General features: G+C 37.6%; 3 protein-coding genes across 4 annotated transcripts in view; 2 read left to right on the top strand and 1 right to left on the bottom strand.

The window, feature by feature from the left end:
- LOC111874605 (putative methyltransferase C9orf114) overlaps nucleotides 1-6387 on the top strand; it is a 13169-nt gene extending 6782 nt beyond the window's left edge. Inside the window, exon 3 of the mRNA XM_023870239.2 lies at nucleotides 5799-6387. Coding sequence (XP_023726007.1) covers nucleotides 5799-6363 — 565 coding nt within the window. The 3' untranslated portion in view covers nucleotides 6364-6387. The remainder of the gene's footprint in view (nucleotides 1-5798) is intronic.
- Nucleotides 6388-6623: 236 nt separating this feature from the next.
- On the bottom strand, nucleotides 6624-9093 carry LOC111874606 (ribulose-phosphate 3-epimerase). The gene is made up of 4 exons (XM_023870240.2): nucleotides 8744-9093; nucleotides 8471-8578; nucleotides 6996-7217; nucleotides 6624-6760 (listed from the first exon to the last, which is right to left on the bottom strand). Exons 1-4 carry the CDS (start codon nucleotides 8981-8983, stop codon nucleotides 6638-6640), a joined length of 693 nt encoding a protein of 230 aa, XP_023726008.1. The 5' UTR covers nucleotides 8984-9093; the 3' UTR covers nucleotides 6624-6637.
- A 615-nt stretch (nucleotides 9094-9708) lies between these two features.
- LOC111874608 (CTP synthase) overlaps nucleotides 9709-18037 on the top strand; it is a 40090-nt gene continuing 31761 nt past the window's right edge. For both annotated transcript variants that reach the window (XM_023870243.2, XM_023870242.2), the window contains exons 1-2: nucleotides 9709-9947; nucleotides 17334-17504. In XM_023870243.2, the coding sequence (XP_023726011.1) occupies nucleotides 9782-9947; nucleotides 17334-17504 (337 nt within the window). In that variant the 5' untranslated portion in view covers nucleotides 9709-9781. The remainder of the gene's footprint in view (nucleotides 9948-17333; nucleotides 17505-18037) is intronic.

The following is an 18037-nucleotide window of genomic DNA, read 5'->3' as shown; positions in this document are numbered from 1 at the left end:
CCAAAAAAATACCCAAAGCAAAAAACTTATTGTCTAATGCTTTCTGAACATCCTCAATAAATGATTGCAGTGCTGTATGAGTTGATTTATTTTGTCTAAAGCCATTTTGGGCATCAGATATCAAATTATGTTTATTTAAGAAATTCACTACTCTGTTATATATTAATGTTTCAAAGATTTTAGAAAAAACAGGTAATAGTGAAATAGGTCTATAATTAGATAATTCTTGAATTCGTCCTCTCTTATGAATAGGGCGAACTTTGGCAATCTTCATCTGATCAGGAAAAATTCCAGTACAAAGAGACAAATTAAAAATAAATGTTAAAGGTTTACAAATAGGTTGAATACTAAATTTTACTAACTTTTCTGGGATTTCGTCATAGCCCGCAGAGAGTTTACCTTTTAGTTTACTAGTCACACTAAGTACCTCATTTTCTGTAATTGGTACAAAAAAAATCGATTTAGAAAATGGAGTAACTTTACATGCTTGGTCATACTTAGGTTTTTGATCATTTAATTGGTTTACCATTTTTCCTGCAATTTCAACAAAAAAAGAATTAAAATGACCGGGAGTGAGGAGGGGGTCTAAGTCCACTAAGATACTACCACCAACCATTTGTTATCTGTTTCAATTACTGAATAGGGGTTTTGCTATACTTACTACTCTCCCTTTAAAAGAAACTCATGCAACGTGTGGAATGGATTATCTAGTGAAGATACTTTTAATGTATGTTTAAAATTTTGAATTGTTTCATTTTTGGTCCGTTACACTATCAATCACAAAGTCAATAGAAAGTCCGTCGAGGGTAACAATTTTTAGGTCACTTCTTTATCACTTTTGCCTAAAAAATTGTTACACTCGACGGACTTTCTATTGACTTTATGTTTAAAATCTTTACATCCATCTGATTTTCTTAATTCCAAAGGCAGTCTATTATACAATTTAATACCCATATTGATAACATTTTTATTAAAAGGTGATGTGTTACAATTTGGCACATGAAAATTGTTTTTCCTTCTAGTATTATATTCATATAAATCTGAATTTCTCTTAAGAGTATAAATTATATTTCTGAAAATAGCACAACACCTCAAAAATATACAAGGAGGTAACAGTTAAAATCTTTAAGTCTTTAAAAATAGGTCTGCATGATGTTCTGCTATTTACATCTTTCATTAAACGAAATATCCTTTTTTGTATTTTCATTACTTTGCTATTTTCGGTTTCTCCACCCCAAGAAATCAAACAGTAACTTACTAAGGATTGAAATTTGGCAAAGTAAATATTCTTGCCCCCCGATGGTGTCTCTACTATGACATAGTGGAGGGGCTTGCATGGTCAAATGACCCTGAGAGCTATGTCAGCGGTAGCATAGCTACTGGTAGGGCCACCCATGCCAGACAGGTCAAAGGGGATGACCCAGACTAAAAGAGATACCCTGGTCCTCCAGGTTGGGAGTTGGGTGAGAGGCCGACGACCTCTCACCGTAAAAAAATACAAATGTCTCGAAACCTGGAATCAAGCCTCGGAAACCTCAACAGAATGGAAGACAATTGGCAAAGAATATGGACTAATCTCTAGGTACATTGAATGTGAGAACCCTTAATAAACAGAGTGCCATGAAATCGGTACTAGAACAGATAGATAAGTACAATATGAAAATCACAGCCATACAGGAAATTAGATGGCTGGGTAAAGGAATCATGGACTTAAAGAAACACACTATATGTTACAGTGGTAAAGCAAAAGGCAATAAGGCATTTGGTGTAGCCTTTGTAATAGAACAAGAATTTAAAAGTGCAATAATAGACTTTAAACCAATAAGTGAAAGAATTTTTACTTTGAGAATTAGAATGAAATTTTTCAATATGACATTGATGAACATGGACGCAACTACAGAAGAAAAAGAGGAGGCGGTCAAAGAATATTTCTATCGACAAATGGAAGAGACATATGATTCAATACCAAGTAATGACATAAAGGTTATTTTAGGGGATCTTAAGGCCAAAATAGGTAAAGAGAAGGAATACAGAGGAGTAATTGGGACAGAAAGTTTACATGATAAAACCAACCATAATGGAATAAAATTAATAGATTTTGCAGAAAGTAAGAACTTGATCATCAGCTCTACATACTTCCCGCACGAAAATATACATAAAAGAACATGGGCAGCACTGGATGGGGTAACCTTCCATCATATAGATCATGTTCTCATAGAGAAGCGATTTGCAATGAATATCCCGGATGTAAGAACATTAAGAGGGGCCAACTGTGATAGCGATCATTACTTAGTACAGGTTAAATATAGATGTAAAATAAGTTGTCAAAGATCCAAGCAGTATGAGAACTGTAAGAAATTTAATATTGACAAGATTACGGAGAGTGACAAGAGAGAAGCATTTCAAAGTAAAATTAAAGAAATTAATGACAGTAGAGCAAATAAAGAAGTAACAATAGAAGGGATATGGGTAGATTTTAAAACCGCAATAATTACAGAAGCTGAGAGGACTCTGGGATATCAAGAGAAACAGGATAATAGAGAATGGTTTGACAAGGAATGTAGGGAGAGTATAAACCTCAAGAATAAGAAATATATGGAAAGACCAACAAGAGGAAGAAATGAGGTGTATAAAGAAGCAAGAAGGAAAGCAGACAAGATTTTCAGGAAAAAGAAACGGGCCTTTCTAAATGAGCAATTACTGCAAGTGGAAGAAGACTTAAAAAATAAAAAAAACAAAAAATGCCTTTGGTCAAATCAAATATATGAAAGAAGGTTCCAAACCAAAAACAGAATTTATCCAAGACAAAAAAGGGCTTTTCATGAATAATAAAACAGAGATTATGAATACATGGAAAGAATATTTTGAACAATTATTAAATCAAAATCAGAATATGGAAGATAACGAGGACAATGAAGAAGAAAATACAGATGATGGAGAAGGGGAAGAGGAAGAGATAATAGAGCCCCCAACAGAGGAAGAAGTGAAAGAAGCATTAAAGGAACAAAAACTAAATAAAGCACCAGGAGGAGACAACATACCAGCAGAATTATTGAAGGCAGGAGGACAAGAAGAAATAATAGCACTCCACAGAATTATGAAGAAAGTGTGGGAAGAAGAAAAGATACCAGAAGATTGGGGAAAGAGCATTATATGTCCCATATTTAAAAAAGGGGATAAATTAACATGTGGTAACTATAGAGGTATATCATTAGTACCGACAGCATATAAAATTTTAACAAGGATACTAAAAAAGAGACTGGATCCATATATAGAAAAAATAATAGAAGATCAATCAGAATTTTGACCCAATAGGTCGACAATAGACAATTTATTCACGCTGAGACAAATAATGGAGAAATGTTGGGAATTTAATACAGATATTTACCTATGCTTCATAAATTGTAAACAAGCATATGATACAATAACAAGGAAGAAATTAAGGATGATTATGTCCACATTTGGTATTCCAACAAAACTAAGTAGAATAATTAACTTAACCATGACAAACAATCAATCAAGTTAAAATCCAGAACCAGTTAATGGAATGCTTCAAGACAAATCAAGAATTAAAACAGAGAGATAGTTTGGCACCATCACTATTTAATTTGGTATTGGAATATATAGTGAGGAAATGTAATGCAGACACAAGGAACACAATAGCGTGTAAACAAACACAAATAATGGTGTATGCAGATGATATTATTATAGTATCAAGATCCCTAAGAGCAATGAAGGAGACATAAAGAAATAAAAACCATAGCAAAAACAATTGGCTTAGAGGTGAATGTAAATAAAACTAAAATGCTGATAACAGTCTAGAAGGAATCCAAGGCAAACTGGAGAAATTAACACAGAAGGGGATGGGATAGAAATAGTTGAAGACTTCATATATTTAGGATCGAAATTCCACAAAGATGGAGAGGAAAATCATGAAATAACAAGAAGAATAAAACTAGCAAATAATGCATATTTCTCGTTACTGTCAGCTTTTATATCAAAGGATATACACCGAGCGATTAAAACAAAAATATATAAAACAATGATAGGACCGGTGCTTTATTATGGATGTGAGGGTTGGATGCCAAACAAGAAAGAGGAATCAGTCATCAATTCATTTGAGAGGAAAATCCTAAGATGAATTTATGGACCAACAAAAGAGAATTGGATATGGAGAATAAGATATAATAAAAGTTGTCATCTTCATTTGTTCGATGTGTTCTGGCCTAATACGTGCTTAGCGCAACCACATGGGTCTACATGGAAGGTGCCATGTTCAAGCTGGGTCCCTGTTACCACAGCATGGTGGCATTTCTTCAGGTTATTGAGGGCAGCTACAAGTATTCTGAATAAGTAGTCATGGGCAGCCAACAAGAGGTGGTTCTCAAGATTCAAGATTGGACTAACAACCCATCATTGTAAAAAATTAGCATGTGAAAAAATTTCAGTGCTGAACTTGGAATTCAAGTGAACCAGTATTGATCATACATTTTTATGTACAAAGGGAATGGTAATCGTTCATAATAATCCATATTGGCATAGGGTGGACTGTTATGAATGCAGAATGAATGTTAAGAGGATTTTCTTACTGTCTGGGAAAGTATCTCCTTCACAAAAACACTCTGCACCATAAATACCTTGGTGATTGTACCTGTAAAAACGTTTTCCATGGCTTCCTGTGTTCTGGTGGGATTTGGAGAACAGGACATGTGAAGCTGCATGCTAAACAAATATTCACTAAAAAGTGTGTGTGTGTGTGTGTGTGTGTATGTATCCAACTTAAACATTTTCCTTAGGTTCCAGTATGCATTTCTTATTTATAATTTATTTAACTTCACTGAAGGGATAACCATGCAAAAAGATCAAATGCTTAAGGCTGAAATGTATGTATAATTACTTTAGGTAATGAATTTAAAATATCAGATGCTGTGGTTTCAGGTTGGCTGAGAATGCCTATTGAAGTGCAACTGAACTGTTAGTGACCGTTTCTAGTATAATAAGAGATTTTGGTGAAATTTTAGTGTGAAACCAAAATGGCATTCAAATTGAAATGCTTACCCCTGATTGGCTGTAATTTTGAATTAAGAAAGAAGCTTGAAATAGACTGGTTAGTCTAGATGAGGACATTCTCATGACTCAAGAGCATGGGGCAGCAACCTGGTCTTCCTGAGAGTGCCAGTCTATTGCTTCCCTGCCCCTGCAGCATTGACCAAATTATTGTTTATTACCAGTATTTGTCCCCATAGGTTGAAAAGGTGCACATTAAGAAATCCATCTTTCCTTGTCTCATGGGAGTCAGATTCATCCAGAAAAATATATCAATTCATTAAAATGATCACAATATGCCAAAAGGTGAGTGGTTCTGATATGTTGAATTTACTTCACTGAGTGAAGAAAGGAAAAGGCATATTATTGAGATATTATGTACAAAAATTCAAGGAAGCTTTCCATGGGCTAAGTTGCTCCAGGACCCTCTATTTTCAAAGTATTGTTCTTGTCAAATAATGTTCTCCCCCCACCCCAAATTTGTGGATATCTTTATAAAGTACCACACAATTCCCTTCTCCAGTTTTCGCAGGTGGTGTCTTGTATACAAATGATATCCAATTTCATGCAGTGTTGGCATACTATGCTTTTTTCTTTTCTGGGCAGTTTGGTTAAAAAGGAATACTTTTAGTTTTTAATCACCCCATTTCCTGTTTATTCATCAATCAGGAACAGTGAAGTTTTACAGAATGGTAGTTTAGTAGCCAAACACAAATCAGAAGATCATTGCAATACACACTTCTATATTTCAGAGAAGGCGTTACAACTAATCTTCCAGTGAGAGCAGGCAAAGGTTCTGCTGTCAACTGTGGTCTACTCAAAGATGTAATTGTTGACAAAAGCCTAACACCCGGCATCCGTGTGACAGTGAAACTTCTGCAGGCTTGTGAAGGCTCAAAAAAACTTCATGGAATAATTGTACCACCATCTCTGCCATCTGCAGAGACTGGCGTTTACTGGGGCTACACAGTCCGGATAGCACAGTCACTAGGGGAAGTCTTCTCACAAGCGCCATATCCTGAAGGATATGACCTCACCATTGGAACTTCTGAGAGAGGGGACAAAACAGATGACATTCCTCTTAAAGGTCTTCCATATAATCATGCACTTATTGTATTTGGAGGTCTCCAAGGACTTGAGGCAGCACTGGATAATGATGAAATGTTGACAGTAAATGATCCAGCTCTGGTGTTTGACCATTATCTCAACACTTGCCCTGGGCAAGGGTCAAGGACAATAAGAACTGAAGAAGCTATTCTCATTAGTCTTGCAGAACTACGGATGAAGTTAGTTCCAAAAATAAATAGTACTGTGTAAAAATAGTTGTAAGGAACTCACGTCCATCTACTGCTGAGGTCAAGAATTGTGGAGCTATAACTCCACTTAGCCATATAGCTTGATGCTGTGGTGCTTAATTAAGTGCAGGGGTAACTTTACCTTATTTTTTAACAGTAACAAGGGCTAAATGCAAGAATGTTTTGTATAAAAATATTTATTTCTTCTTCAGCTGTACAAAATATTTTCCCATTTATCAATAAAACATTTCACAGAAATCTGAGGTCGGTTATGTAAATGCACCACACTCCACATCTCACCTCTCAAGCTGACATTTCTGAATTGATCCTTCCACTATATCTCGCATTGTTGCTATTACTTTTCCTGGATCTTCTGCTCCTATCACAGCTGTACCTGAGACGATCATATTAGCACCAGCCTGAAGGTAACAAAGGTAAAACAGGAAAATTAATACAGCAAAGTTTGGGACTTAAGGTGGTTTGTTACATTCAAGATATACACAGCTCCTACATAGATCTTTAATTCTGCTACCCATATGGTAACAAATTAGGGAACTATGGAAAGTAACTTAACCAGAAAGTAACAAAACTGAAAGTGAAGTACTTTCCTATGCTAAGCTTTAGCCAACTTATCAAATTCATTACAATACATACCTCTGCACAGGCTTCAATGGTGCTTAGTCCTACACCACCATCAACTTCAATATCTAAATCAGGATAATTCTGTCGTAGCCAGTGCACTTTCCCCATCATGTCTCTCATAAATTTTTGTCCACCAAAACCTGGTTCTACTGTCATAACCAAAATCATGTCAGCTTGATCAATATATTGTTGAACTGCCTCTACACCTGTTCCAGGCTTAAGTGCTAGCCCAACCTAGAGCACAGAAGAAAAAATTTTAAATGTTGTGAAACTGTTCCAGGAACTTAACAGTTCTGTCTTCTGAGATCTTGCTATACCTGCTTTATTCTGATTTCTTGCTTGGCCTATTCTTCAACCTGAAAATGGAGGAACTTTGTTCCTCCCAAAATGCTGGTAACTTTCAACTGGCATGTTGTTATATCCCAGAAGACAGACCTCTTTGTAACCACCACTGTGAGAACACCAAATCCTACATACTGTTGCAAGAACTGTCTTTTTTTTAATACTGCTGTTCCCTTATTCTTTCTTGCTATTTATTCCAGATCCTTCTCTCTTCTCATTTGCTGTCTAGAAGCATAAAAATTAGAATATACAAAACTAATTCTGCCTGTGATTCTGTACGGGTGTGAAACTTGGTCCCTGACATTCAGGGAACATAGACTGAGGGTGTTCTAGGACAAGGTGCTGAAAAGAATATTTGGACCAAAGACAGATGAAGTGACAGGAGGCTGGATAAAACTGCATAATGAGGAGCTTCATAACTTGTACTCTTTGCCATGTGTAATCAGAACGTTCAAGTCAAGGAGGATGAGAGTGGAAGGGCACTAAAAACAAGGAGGCTGGATAAAAGTTGTAGCACAAATGGGATGCATAAAAGTTGGAAAGCCAGAAGGAAAGAGACTACTAGGAAGATCAAGATGTAAGTGGGTGAATAATATTAAAATTAATTTTAGTGAGCTAGGATGGGGTGTTATGTATGTATTTATTTCATCTCTATAGATCATTGTTACATGATGGACTAGATTGTTCTGGCTCAGGATAGGGACACATGGAGGGCTCTTCTGAACACAGTTACAAACGTTCAGGTTCCATAAAATTTGGACTTCTTGAGTAGCTGCATACTAGACTTCAGAAAGTTAGATACAAGTTGGTGAATTTTGTTGTACCATACTAAAATCTTAATCAAAGCACTTACCTAACATAACCCAATGAAATATTAATATAATCTAACTTTCCCAAAACCAAGTGCTTCAAACTTCAGAATGTAAAACCATACTTCACCCTTTGATCTATTCAAATTTCATGCTGCCTTGGCATACTTCTGCTAACCTCACTTTTTACTCCAAAACAATGCACCATAATCTCACAACAATAATGCCTTTAGTAGACATCACTGTATACTGAAAGGAAACCCATTAATCACTCTCCCATGACAGGATACAACTGAGGAGAGTTTGAAACAAACTGGCACTTTAACCAAACCTTACTTTCATTCCCGCTTCTTTCACTTTTCTGCAGACAAATGGAACATCATTACAAGTTTCCACATGAAATGTATACTGGTCAACTCCAGCATCAGCCATGGGCTCAATCCACTGAAACAAAATAAGTTTGAGGTTACACAGATAATTACGACCGCCAGAGCACTAACTTCTGCAATGTGATCCTCTAATATGGTCACCACTGTGAGCAACTCAAACCCGATACAACTGATAGGATTTAAAAACAAATATACGTAACAAACGAACTTTAATATTTACCTGTTCGGGTTTCGTTACCATCATGTGTGTCTCAAAAAAGGCATCAGTGATTTTCGTCCTTAAACATTTTACAACAGGATGTCCAAACGTGATATTTGGAACAAAATGTCCATCCATAACATCTAAATGCAGGTAATCTGCTCCGCTATCTAAGAGCCTCTGCGATTCATTATGAAGTTCTGCAAGATTGGCATTTAGAACAGAAGGTCCAATTTTACACATCAGTCCACTTTTGGCCATTGCTTCACCTTAGTAGTCTCCAACCACAATCACCCCGGTCATCCCAGTAAACCTACGTACACCAATCGCACCGGTTAATTCAGCACTTTGCGATCCGAGCGTGTGCACATGCGTAGTACCTCAGTACCTAATTACAATAGTAATCGATATGTGCTTCTTACGAAAATTATGCAGAGTTCAACTACATGTATTAAAAATGTTCAAAGGTAACAGTGAGGATAATTATACTTTTACATAAATCCATACAGTAGTAAAGAAACTGATGACATGAAAAAGCGTATCTGTGACATCTATGATGACTGAATTGATCGCTAGACAGTTGCTCCAGTTACCACGGTGGCGAATAAAAATGCTGATTCCGTGGATAATGTGCCGCATGTCGTAACAAAGGGCCCTGCACCTACGAAATCAGTACTACTAAGGATGTAAAAGTATTGAAATGAAAATAAATTTAGGGTAATTTAAATGTAATCTTCTTGAACAGTTGCTCCAAAATCCATTTACCCCGCTTTTATTTAAATGAATTGTCAACCGTGCGATTTGCGTCACGTGGTTCAGTCCGTAGTAATATATATATATATATATATAAAATTGAAAAGGATGCGAAGATTATTCAAATATAAATAATTGGACAATACTAATTTTACTTTTATTTACTTTTAATGCAATTCTCTTAAAAACAAACAAAAATGCTAGGACCAGGAACATCGAGTGGCGTGGTGCGCATCGGTGCGCATGGTGTGTGCTGCCGGCGGTAAACTGTTGTTTATGGAACAGAAGTAAGGAAGTGCAGTGAAAATGAAATATATATTGGTTACTGGTGGAGTTATAAGTGGTGTAGGGAAAGGTGTTATTGCAAGTTCTTTCGGCACTATTTTGAAATGCAGCAACATCCATGTGACGTCAATCAAAATAGATCCGTATATTAATATAGATGCTGGCACGTTCTCGCCATATGAACATGGTAATTTATATACTTTCAAGTCGTATAGTTTGACATTGTTTAAACAATTCTGGACCGTTTTATGTAGTTTATACCATTAAAAATTTTAGCATGGGGTTTTAATTGGAAACAATAACTTTGTGTTGAATTTTAACTTCTCGCAGCGGTGACCGAAAAGTACTATCTTACGATATGTAATACCGCGGAGTCCGACAGAAATTCTCCTGTGTTTCGGAAGAGCATATTTTCCTGATCATCAGGGTTGAAGAATAAGTCGAGCAAATGATCAGCGGGAAGCAGGTGGCTTATATTTGAGTCCTGAAAATGGAGGCAGTATGTTCTTCCAAAAGGATTAACTGCTGGTCTATACGGCATTACACTCCAGAAGATAGTACTTCATTTTCAAACCATTATTTCGGTTTTATCATCCTTTTATCAGTACTTCATTTTCAAACCATTATTTCGGTTTTATCATCCTTTTATCAGTGAAGGTTTAGCACTGTTGATGTATTTATTTTAATGTTTAAAGTGTCATTTTTATAAAGGTGATTTTCAGATTTGTGTATTAAGTCCAAAATGTAGAATTAACACTACAACTATATTTTTGGGCATGGTACTCTTTTGTTCTGTTGCAGATGTAGTTGTATTTTTTTCTTAAGTGAGTAATGGGTGAGAAATTTACCTCTTGGTGAATGTGGTTATTGTTGAAATTGCCAAGGTCTGATGAAATAGTTACAGCCATTGGTATAACTATGAGAGTGCTATTACAACTGTCAAGTGAACAGGTTAGAATGGTGATAATGCCTTAGGCATTTATTTGGGAGGTGCTCAGTTTAGCTGGGACATCATATGTCATTACAGAGGTACTACATAATTTTCCTCAGTCCCTCCAAGAAAATGCTGGGATACTACTTTGATTATGCCATGACTGCTTCCTTCCAAATTCTGGCCAATACATCATTCACTAGTGATCATATCATTTGACACTACATTACTCTAGCTACTACAGCTTCATAAAATAAGCTTCTAAAAGAAAGACTAACTAAGCTTCTTCCAAACTTTTTAATTTTTCTAAAACAGCCTGCCCTTGTAAACACAAAAAAGTTGTTAAAGTCAGAAAGCAATGGCTAATTAAAGGAATCAATACAACGTAGAACTGAGAAAGAACTCTTCACCTCTCAGCAGTTAACAATGATCTTGTGAGATGTGGGATGAAACTGGTAAAATGCCTTTAAGAGAGGTCCACATCTGTAAATATTTCTGGTAAAGGGAAAAAAAAGGTAAAGTTGTGCCTATGCTTAATTAATTAAGCACTATGCCGTGAAGGCATATGAAGGAGTGGATGTATAGATCCACATTTTCATGACCTCAGTACTAGTTGGAGGTGAGTGATCCGTTTGATGCTCCTGCCACTTTACCTCATGGTGAAAGAGGCCCTGAACCCATTGGATAGGAGGATGGGTGGGCCTCAGAGCCGGTCTGGATGACTTGAAGATTAGAACATTCTTGCCCCCACCAGGACTCAGAACTCTGACCCCTTGGTCACCCAGCCCATACCCAGTCGCTATACCAACTCTGCTATCCCGGCTAACATTTCTGGTACTGAAATTAAAAGTCTTTACTTCATAACAGTTGCTGCTAGCATACCTACTTTCCATAAGGGAAAAAGTAAGCTTATGAGGTCGCCATCTGTATGTATCCCTACTTGGCTTGTTCCACATACTAGTGGTTAAGATCCATGGAATTCACACACTGCCCATCTCTCATTCACCCATCCTATATGGATTTGAACCACTTGGCAGCATTGTTTTTTTTATTTCTCCCCCTATATTGTGACTTGATGACTGCAGAAGACAGCCATTGCTAGGCAATGAATGAACACACGACAATAGAAGAGCTGTTGGAGATGGTATTTTCTATGCCATCCATGGCAAGACTAATGTCATGTATTTAGAGGTGTGTGACTATAGAAGGAGTATGGATTGTATATTGGATGTATTGACCACTTGTATACACCACCTTGTACTACACTTTAATAATGTCCCGTGGTTTCTGGGGCTTTGGATACCAGGAGGGGAATACAGATCACTGACACACACAAGACTAGTGCCCTCAATCTGTGACAGTCTCCATTAGCTGTTTCCTGGCAACAGATTTAACGTAGGAACTGTAACAGTCTCACTGAATTACACATTCCAGATAACGCACATAAAGTCTTCTTTGCATGGCTGCACTCTTGCAACTAAATTTTTTCTTCACAGCCTCTTACAGAACTCCACTGAACTGCCAACCCTCAACTAACTGGGTCCCAGGCTGATATTTATTATAGCAAAAAGAACAGGGCTATAGGACACTTACAAGGAAACCCTCACCTGTTATAATAAAGAAATAAGGAAAGCCAAGCAATCCCCATGGAGAAGGTACTGCCAGGAGATCAATGATGTACCAGGCAGTGCCAGACTCATGAGGGTCATGGCAAAACAGGCGACCAACAAGGTCAGTACTATCTAGCTGCCTGATAGTAAGTATACCCAAGCTGGGAAAGGGACACTGTAAGAACTATTTAGAGTTCACTTCCCTGATTCAAAGCTGATTGATGATTCAGGTGATGGGGGGGTCCAGCAGAACCTGGGCATATGTGGACGCCTAACAAACGGGAGACTGGAACCTGGCCGGTCGGGTAATCAGTCAATCAAAAATTAGATGGGGGTTAGATACTTTCAAACCATTTAAGGGTGTGGGAACAAATGGAATTGTTCCAGCACTTCAGCAGAAAGGGGTGGAACATTTAGTCCCACACCTATGCCGTATATTCAGAGCCTGCATGGTGCATGGGTTTATCCCTATGCCCTGGAGGCAAGGCAAAGTGACATTTATACTGAAACCCGGGAAACTTGATTATACGGAGGCTAAGGCTTATTGTCCTATCCTTTCCTTTTGAAAACAATGCAGAAAGTATAGTCCATTCGCGGAGATGAGACAGTTAGCATAAACAAAGCAAGCCCCGCGTCGCCACAGCTGACAGCAAGGAGTGGACAAAGCGCACAGTTACTCCAGTGTACTCACTGCATTCGGATGCACGTTAACCTGTATTCAGACTGAAGAGTGAACTTTGGACACCCCTGCAATTGTACACGCATCACGTGATCGCTGCATGATTTCATTCAAACAGCGAAGGAGATACCACGTGCATTTGTTTACGAAGACTCTCTCATCTCCACGAATGGACTGTAGTAGATTAGGGACGGTGCATTGAAGATTCATTCTCTGCACCAAAACCAACATGCTTACCAAGAAGGTGAATGCACTGAAACTGCACTTCATAGTGTTGTAACACGCATAGAAAATGGCATTGAACAGAAGGATATTGCCCTTGGAGAATTCCTGGACGTAGTGGGAGCCTTTGACAGAACCTCATTTGNGGCCAGACTAACCAATGCACGTGAATGAAACTTTGTGTGACGGTAGAGGGAAGTCCAAGGGTCAATGCCCTACCCTCCTCTTCGTCAATGACGTGGCCGGAAATGAGTCATAAAAGTAATCCGGGTTCTTTATTGCCACACCTTGTAAGTGCTACTTTGTCTGGAGAGACCATGAGAGCATCTGTGGCGAGAGGGTGTCCACAGGGAGGGGTTTTCTCACCTCTGCTGTGGAGCCTGGTCGTGGATGATCTTTGGGAGCTCAACAGTAAAGGTCATTTCGCAGTAGGATATGCTGATGATATAGCAATCCTAATCAATGGGAAATTCCCTTACACTGTGTCAGAGACCTTACAAGCAGCCCTGTGCACAGTTCAACAGTGGTGCGAAAGAAACTTGTCTATCGATCCAAACAAGACAGTAATTTTATCCTTTACTAGGAGGAGAATATCAGGGGGCTTAAGGAACCAGTCCTCTTCAGTCAAGCAATCTGGGTATCCAGTGAAGTCAAGCACCTTGGAATAACATTAGCTAAGGGACTGACATGGAGAAAACAGCTGGACAAGGCTATTAACAAGGCCTATAAGGCCTTCTGGACATGCAGAGGCATGTTTGGGAAGACTTGTGGAATGGCACCAAAGGTGGTGTATTGGATATACACTGCTGTACTTATGCTGCCACTATATGGTGGCCTAGAGTTAAACTTAAAACAAGTCAGGCAGAACTAAGCTAACTGCAAAGGATGGCCTGCTTGGGAATTACAGGAGCAATGAGAACAGCTCCAACAGCTGCAATGGAAATCCTACTAGGACTCCCTCCACTGCATCTGCAGATGGAAGCGGAGGCCAAGTTAGGAAATTACAGATTATGTTGCAGTGATCAATGGAGACCGAAATTTGAAGGTTTTGGACATGCATACATGATTCAGGACATGAAAAAGGAACCCATTCTACATTTGGGATCTGATAAAATGATACCGAAACATGTCTATGATAAACCCTTCACAGTCAGATTTCCTCATAGAAGCGAATGGAAAGAGGGGTTTCAACCTGATAGAAAGGGGGGACTAATCTGGTGTACAGATGGTTCCAAGACAAATAAAGGCACTGGAGCTAGAGTGTATTATGATGGAACAGGGCGGAAACATACTCTTGGCCTTGGTCAGTGTACAACAGTATTCCAGGCAGAAGTGTACGCCATTGAGGCATCCACAGTTGAGAATTTAGATAGAAACTTCAAAAATACGAACATCTATTTTCTATCAGATAGTCAAACTGCAATCAAAGCACTTGGTACATACCAACTCCAAAATTGGTCTGGGACTGCCACCAATCCCTCACACAACTGGCCAGATGTAACAGAATTCAGCTGATATTGGTGCCAGGCCATGAGGGTATTGCTGGGATTGAAATCGCAGATCAGCTGCAAGAACAGGATCTGAACAGCCATTCATAGGACCTAAACCAGCTTGTGGCATCTCAGTTGTAGTTGCCATGAAAGCGATCAGGGACTGGACTAACAGAAATCACATACACTGGGATTCCACAACTGGACTCAAACAGGCAAAAGGATTTATATCAGGACACTCTACCAAAAGAACGAGGGACCTGTTAAAGTTAAACAGAGATCAACTAAGATGGGTGGTAGGATTACTTACTTGGCACTGCCACCTAAAAGGGCACCTTTTCAAACTGGGTCTGACAGAGGACCCAACTTGTGAAAGGTGCCTACAAGTAGGTAAATCCGCCACACACATCCTATGTGATTGTGAGGCCATAGCTTACCTACGATATCGCCACCTGGGTCAATTCTTCATGGAACCATGTGACTTTTATGATGCCCCCATAAATAAAGTCGTACATTTCATTGGAAGTGTAGGATTGATAAGGGGTTAATGCAAAGGGGAAGCACAATAGATCATTGAAGGTTGTGGTGCGAGGGCCGGTTTTTATGGCCCACCCCTCATACTCATAGTGGTGGTCTATGGGCTGGATGGCCAAGGTAAGCCTTTTCTTTGCCCATTCAGACCAGCAGTGGGGCGAATCTAGTCTCCTATCCCCCAAGGGTGAAGCAGCTGGACTGTAAACTGACCACTCACCCCCATCTATTGCTGAGTTCAAGAATGATGGAGCTATACCTCCACCCCCCATGTGTTTTTGAGGTGTAGTGCTTAGTTATTTAAGCACAGAGACAACTTTACCTTTTTTTTTTAATTCAATTTATTTTTGATNAATGTTATAATTAAATACAACATGCATATAACACTTGCATTGCAACTTATTATCATAATAAAATACATATTAACATTGTCTATAATAGAGAAAAAGCATATCTAAAGAATTATAGGTATCATACAATAAAAGTTTTTTTAAAAATGACTAAGTATTTATCTGTAATTAACACAATCATACCTTGTTTTCCATTTATAATACTCAATAAAGAATAAAAAGAGCCCACCTGCAAAAAATTTTTAAGGGAATATTTGAATTTATTTAAATCTTGCAATTTTTTTATACTATGTGGTAATTTATTAAATATTCTAATGCCAGTGTAAGATACTCCCTTTTGAGCCCTGGTTAATTTATAAGTTGGATAATGTAATTCAAATATTTGTCTAATATAAATGTTATGAATATCTGAATTTGCTACGTACTTGTCCATGTTTTTAACCATGAAGACCGATATTGAAAATATATAGTGTGAATAAAATGGAAGAATGTTTAATATTTTAAACAGAGGCTGACAAGTGTCCCTATTTCCTGCTTCCATTATTACCCTGATTATTCTTTTTTGTATTTTAAAGATTTGGTATGATGAATTTCCCCAGAATTTTATGCCATATGATATTATAGAATGAACATAGGCATTATATATGTACATCATCAATAAGCTCCATAGGGACAATATTGAGCTGAGCTCAGTTTGCTGGCTGTTTGTTTGATGTGTCAGTCCAAGGAATTTCAAAGTATTCGTATTATTAATTTGCATATCACCATGTTTAATATTTAAGTTTATTAGTGCATTTAGTTTTGTTAAAAACTGGACACAACTCATTTTAGTTAAATTAAAAATTAGCGAGTTTGTAAAGAACCATTTATTGATTAATTCAAGAGTTTCTTTTAGGGCGATGTCAGGTTCTTTAATATTTGACTTGCAGCACAGCATGTTGGTGTCATCAGCTAATAAAATTTGTTTTGATTCTTTATTTGTTATATTTGGCAAATCATTAATGTATATCAAAAAGAGCAATGGCCCCAGAACGGAGCCCTGAGGGACTCCCTGTTTTACACTTTGCCACTCCAAAGTACCACTTGTAATATTGCTATTTAGTACTGTTCTTTGCTGTCTATCCCTCAAAAAAGTTTTAATTAACTTTCCTGCTATACCATTAAAACCATAGAACTGAAGCTTAGTAAGAAGTATTGTGTGATTTACACAATCAAATGCTTTGGTCAAGTCAAAACCGGCCTCCCATGACAAGTTTATTATTTGTTGCTGTTAGAATGGTATTTATTAAGTATTATTAAATGGTTGATTCAGTGGACAATTTAGTTCAAAAACCACGTTGTTCATGTGCCAATATATTATTAATGTCCATATTGAAATTTGTTAATGTTGTTTAAGGAAGGTGTTTATAAATTTAGGTGCACGATTTTCTCATGTGATATGCTATTAACCTTTACTGTCTGAATTCAATTGTCCTACTGGCAACCAGATTTAAACTTGGTGGTAATGGGATTTATATTTAAAAAATGCTATGCTAGACCTGATGGGCCCTGCTGTACCAGCACATGTGCCATCATAATTGTGCAACATACAGATAAAGGTTAATATAGTTATGCATTTAATCATATTTTTCCCTCATGAAATGTACCTGAATTATTAAACTTATAGATTTAAAGCTGTTGTGATAAATACAGCATGATCATATTATAAGCAGTTATAGCATGATGTTTCTTGAATGGTGAATACAGAAATTTTGTTTCAGGTGAAGTTTATGTTTTGGATGATGGGGGAGAAGTTGATCTTGATCTTGGAAACTATGAAAGGTTTTTGGATATCACATTACACCGTGATAATAATATAACAACTGGAAAAATTTATCAGCATGTGATTAGCAAAGAAAGAAGAGGTGACTTCCTCGGGAAGACAGTGCAGGGTAAGGACTTGAAGGAATGGAGCATGTTAGCTGAATGTATTTTATATTTCAGATCTTGAGACTAATTTTGGGATTGAACTGACAGGTACCTTATAATTGCATCTAAGAATGATTTGCTTTAGTGTGAAAAGTAAAGGTTTAAGATTGCAATTTTACATTAACTTGCACTCAGTAATGTGTGCTTGTCCAGGTCCTAACTGTATGTTCTTCATGTATGAAATGGAGTTTTAACTTCATGCATAGTAATATTTTGAAGTCATATTAGGTATGAGATGCAGGATAGCTCAGTTAACATAGCAATTGGTATTGTGCTGGACATTTGAGATGTTTGGGTTTGATTCCTGGAGGACAAAAGTGCTGCTTCTCCACAGTGTGCACACCAGGTCTAGGGCCCACCCAACCTCCTATTAAATGGGTACTGGGGATAAAGTGGCTAGGGTGTGAAGCTGACAACTCATGTCCACCTAGTGCTGAAGTTAATGCGTGGAGCTATACCTCTACCACCACATAATCTTCATGACAGCTTAGTTATG

Source organism: Cryptotermes secundus, unplaced genomic scaffold (assembly GCF_002891405.2).
Source record: "Cryptotermes secundus unplaced genomic scaffold, Csec_1.0 scaffold1703, whole genome shotgun sequence".
NCBI classification, from domain to species: domain Eukaryota; kingdom Metazoa; phylum Arthropoda; class Insecta; order Blattodea; family Kalotermitidae; genus Cryptotermes; species Cryptotermes secundus.
Note: the sequence above shows the minus strand (reverse complement) of the source record. Positions and strands in the feature narration are given on the sequence as shown.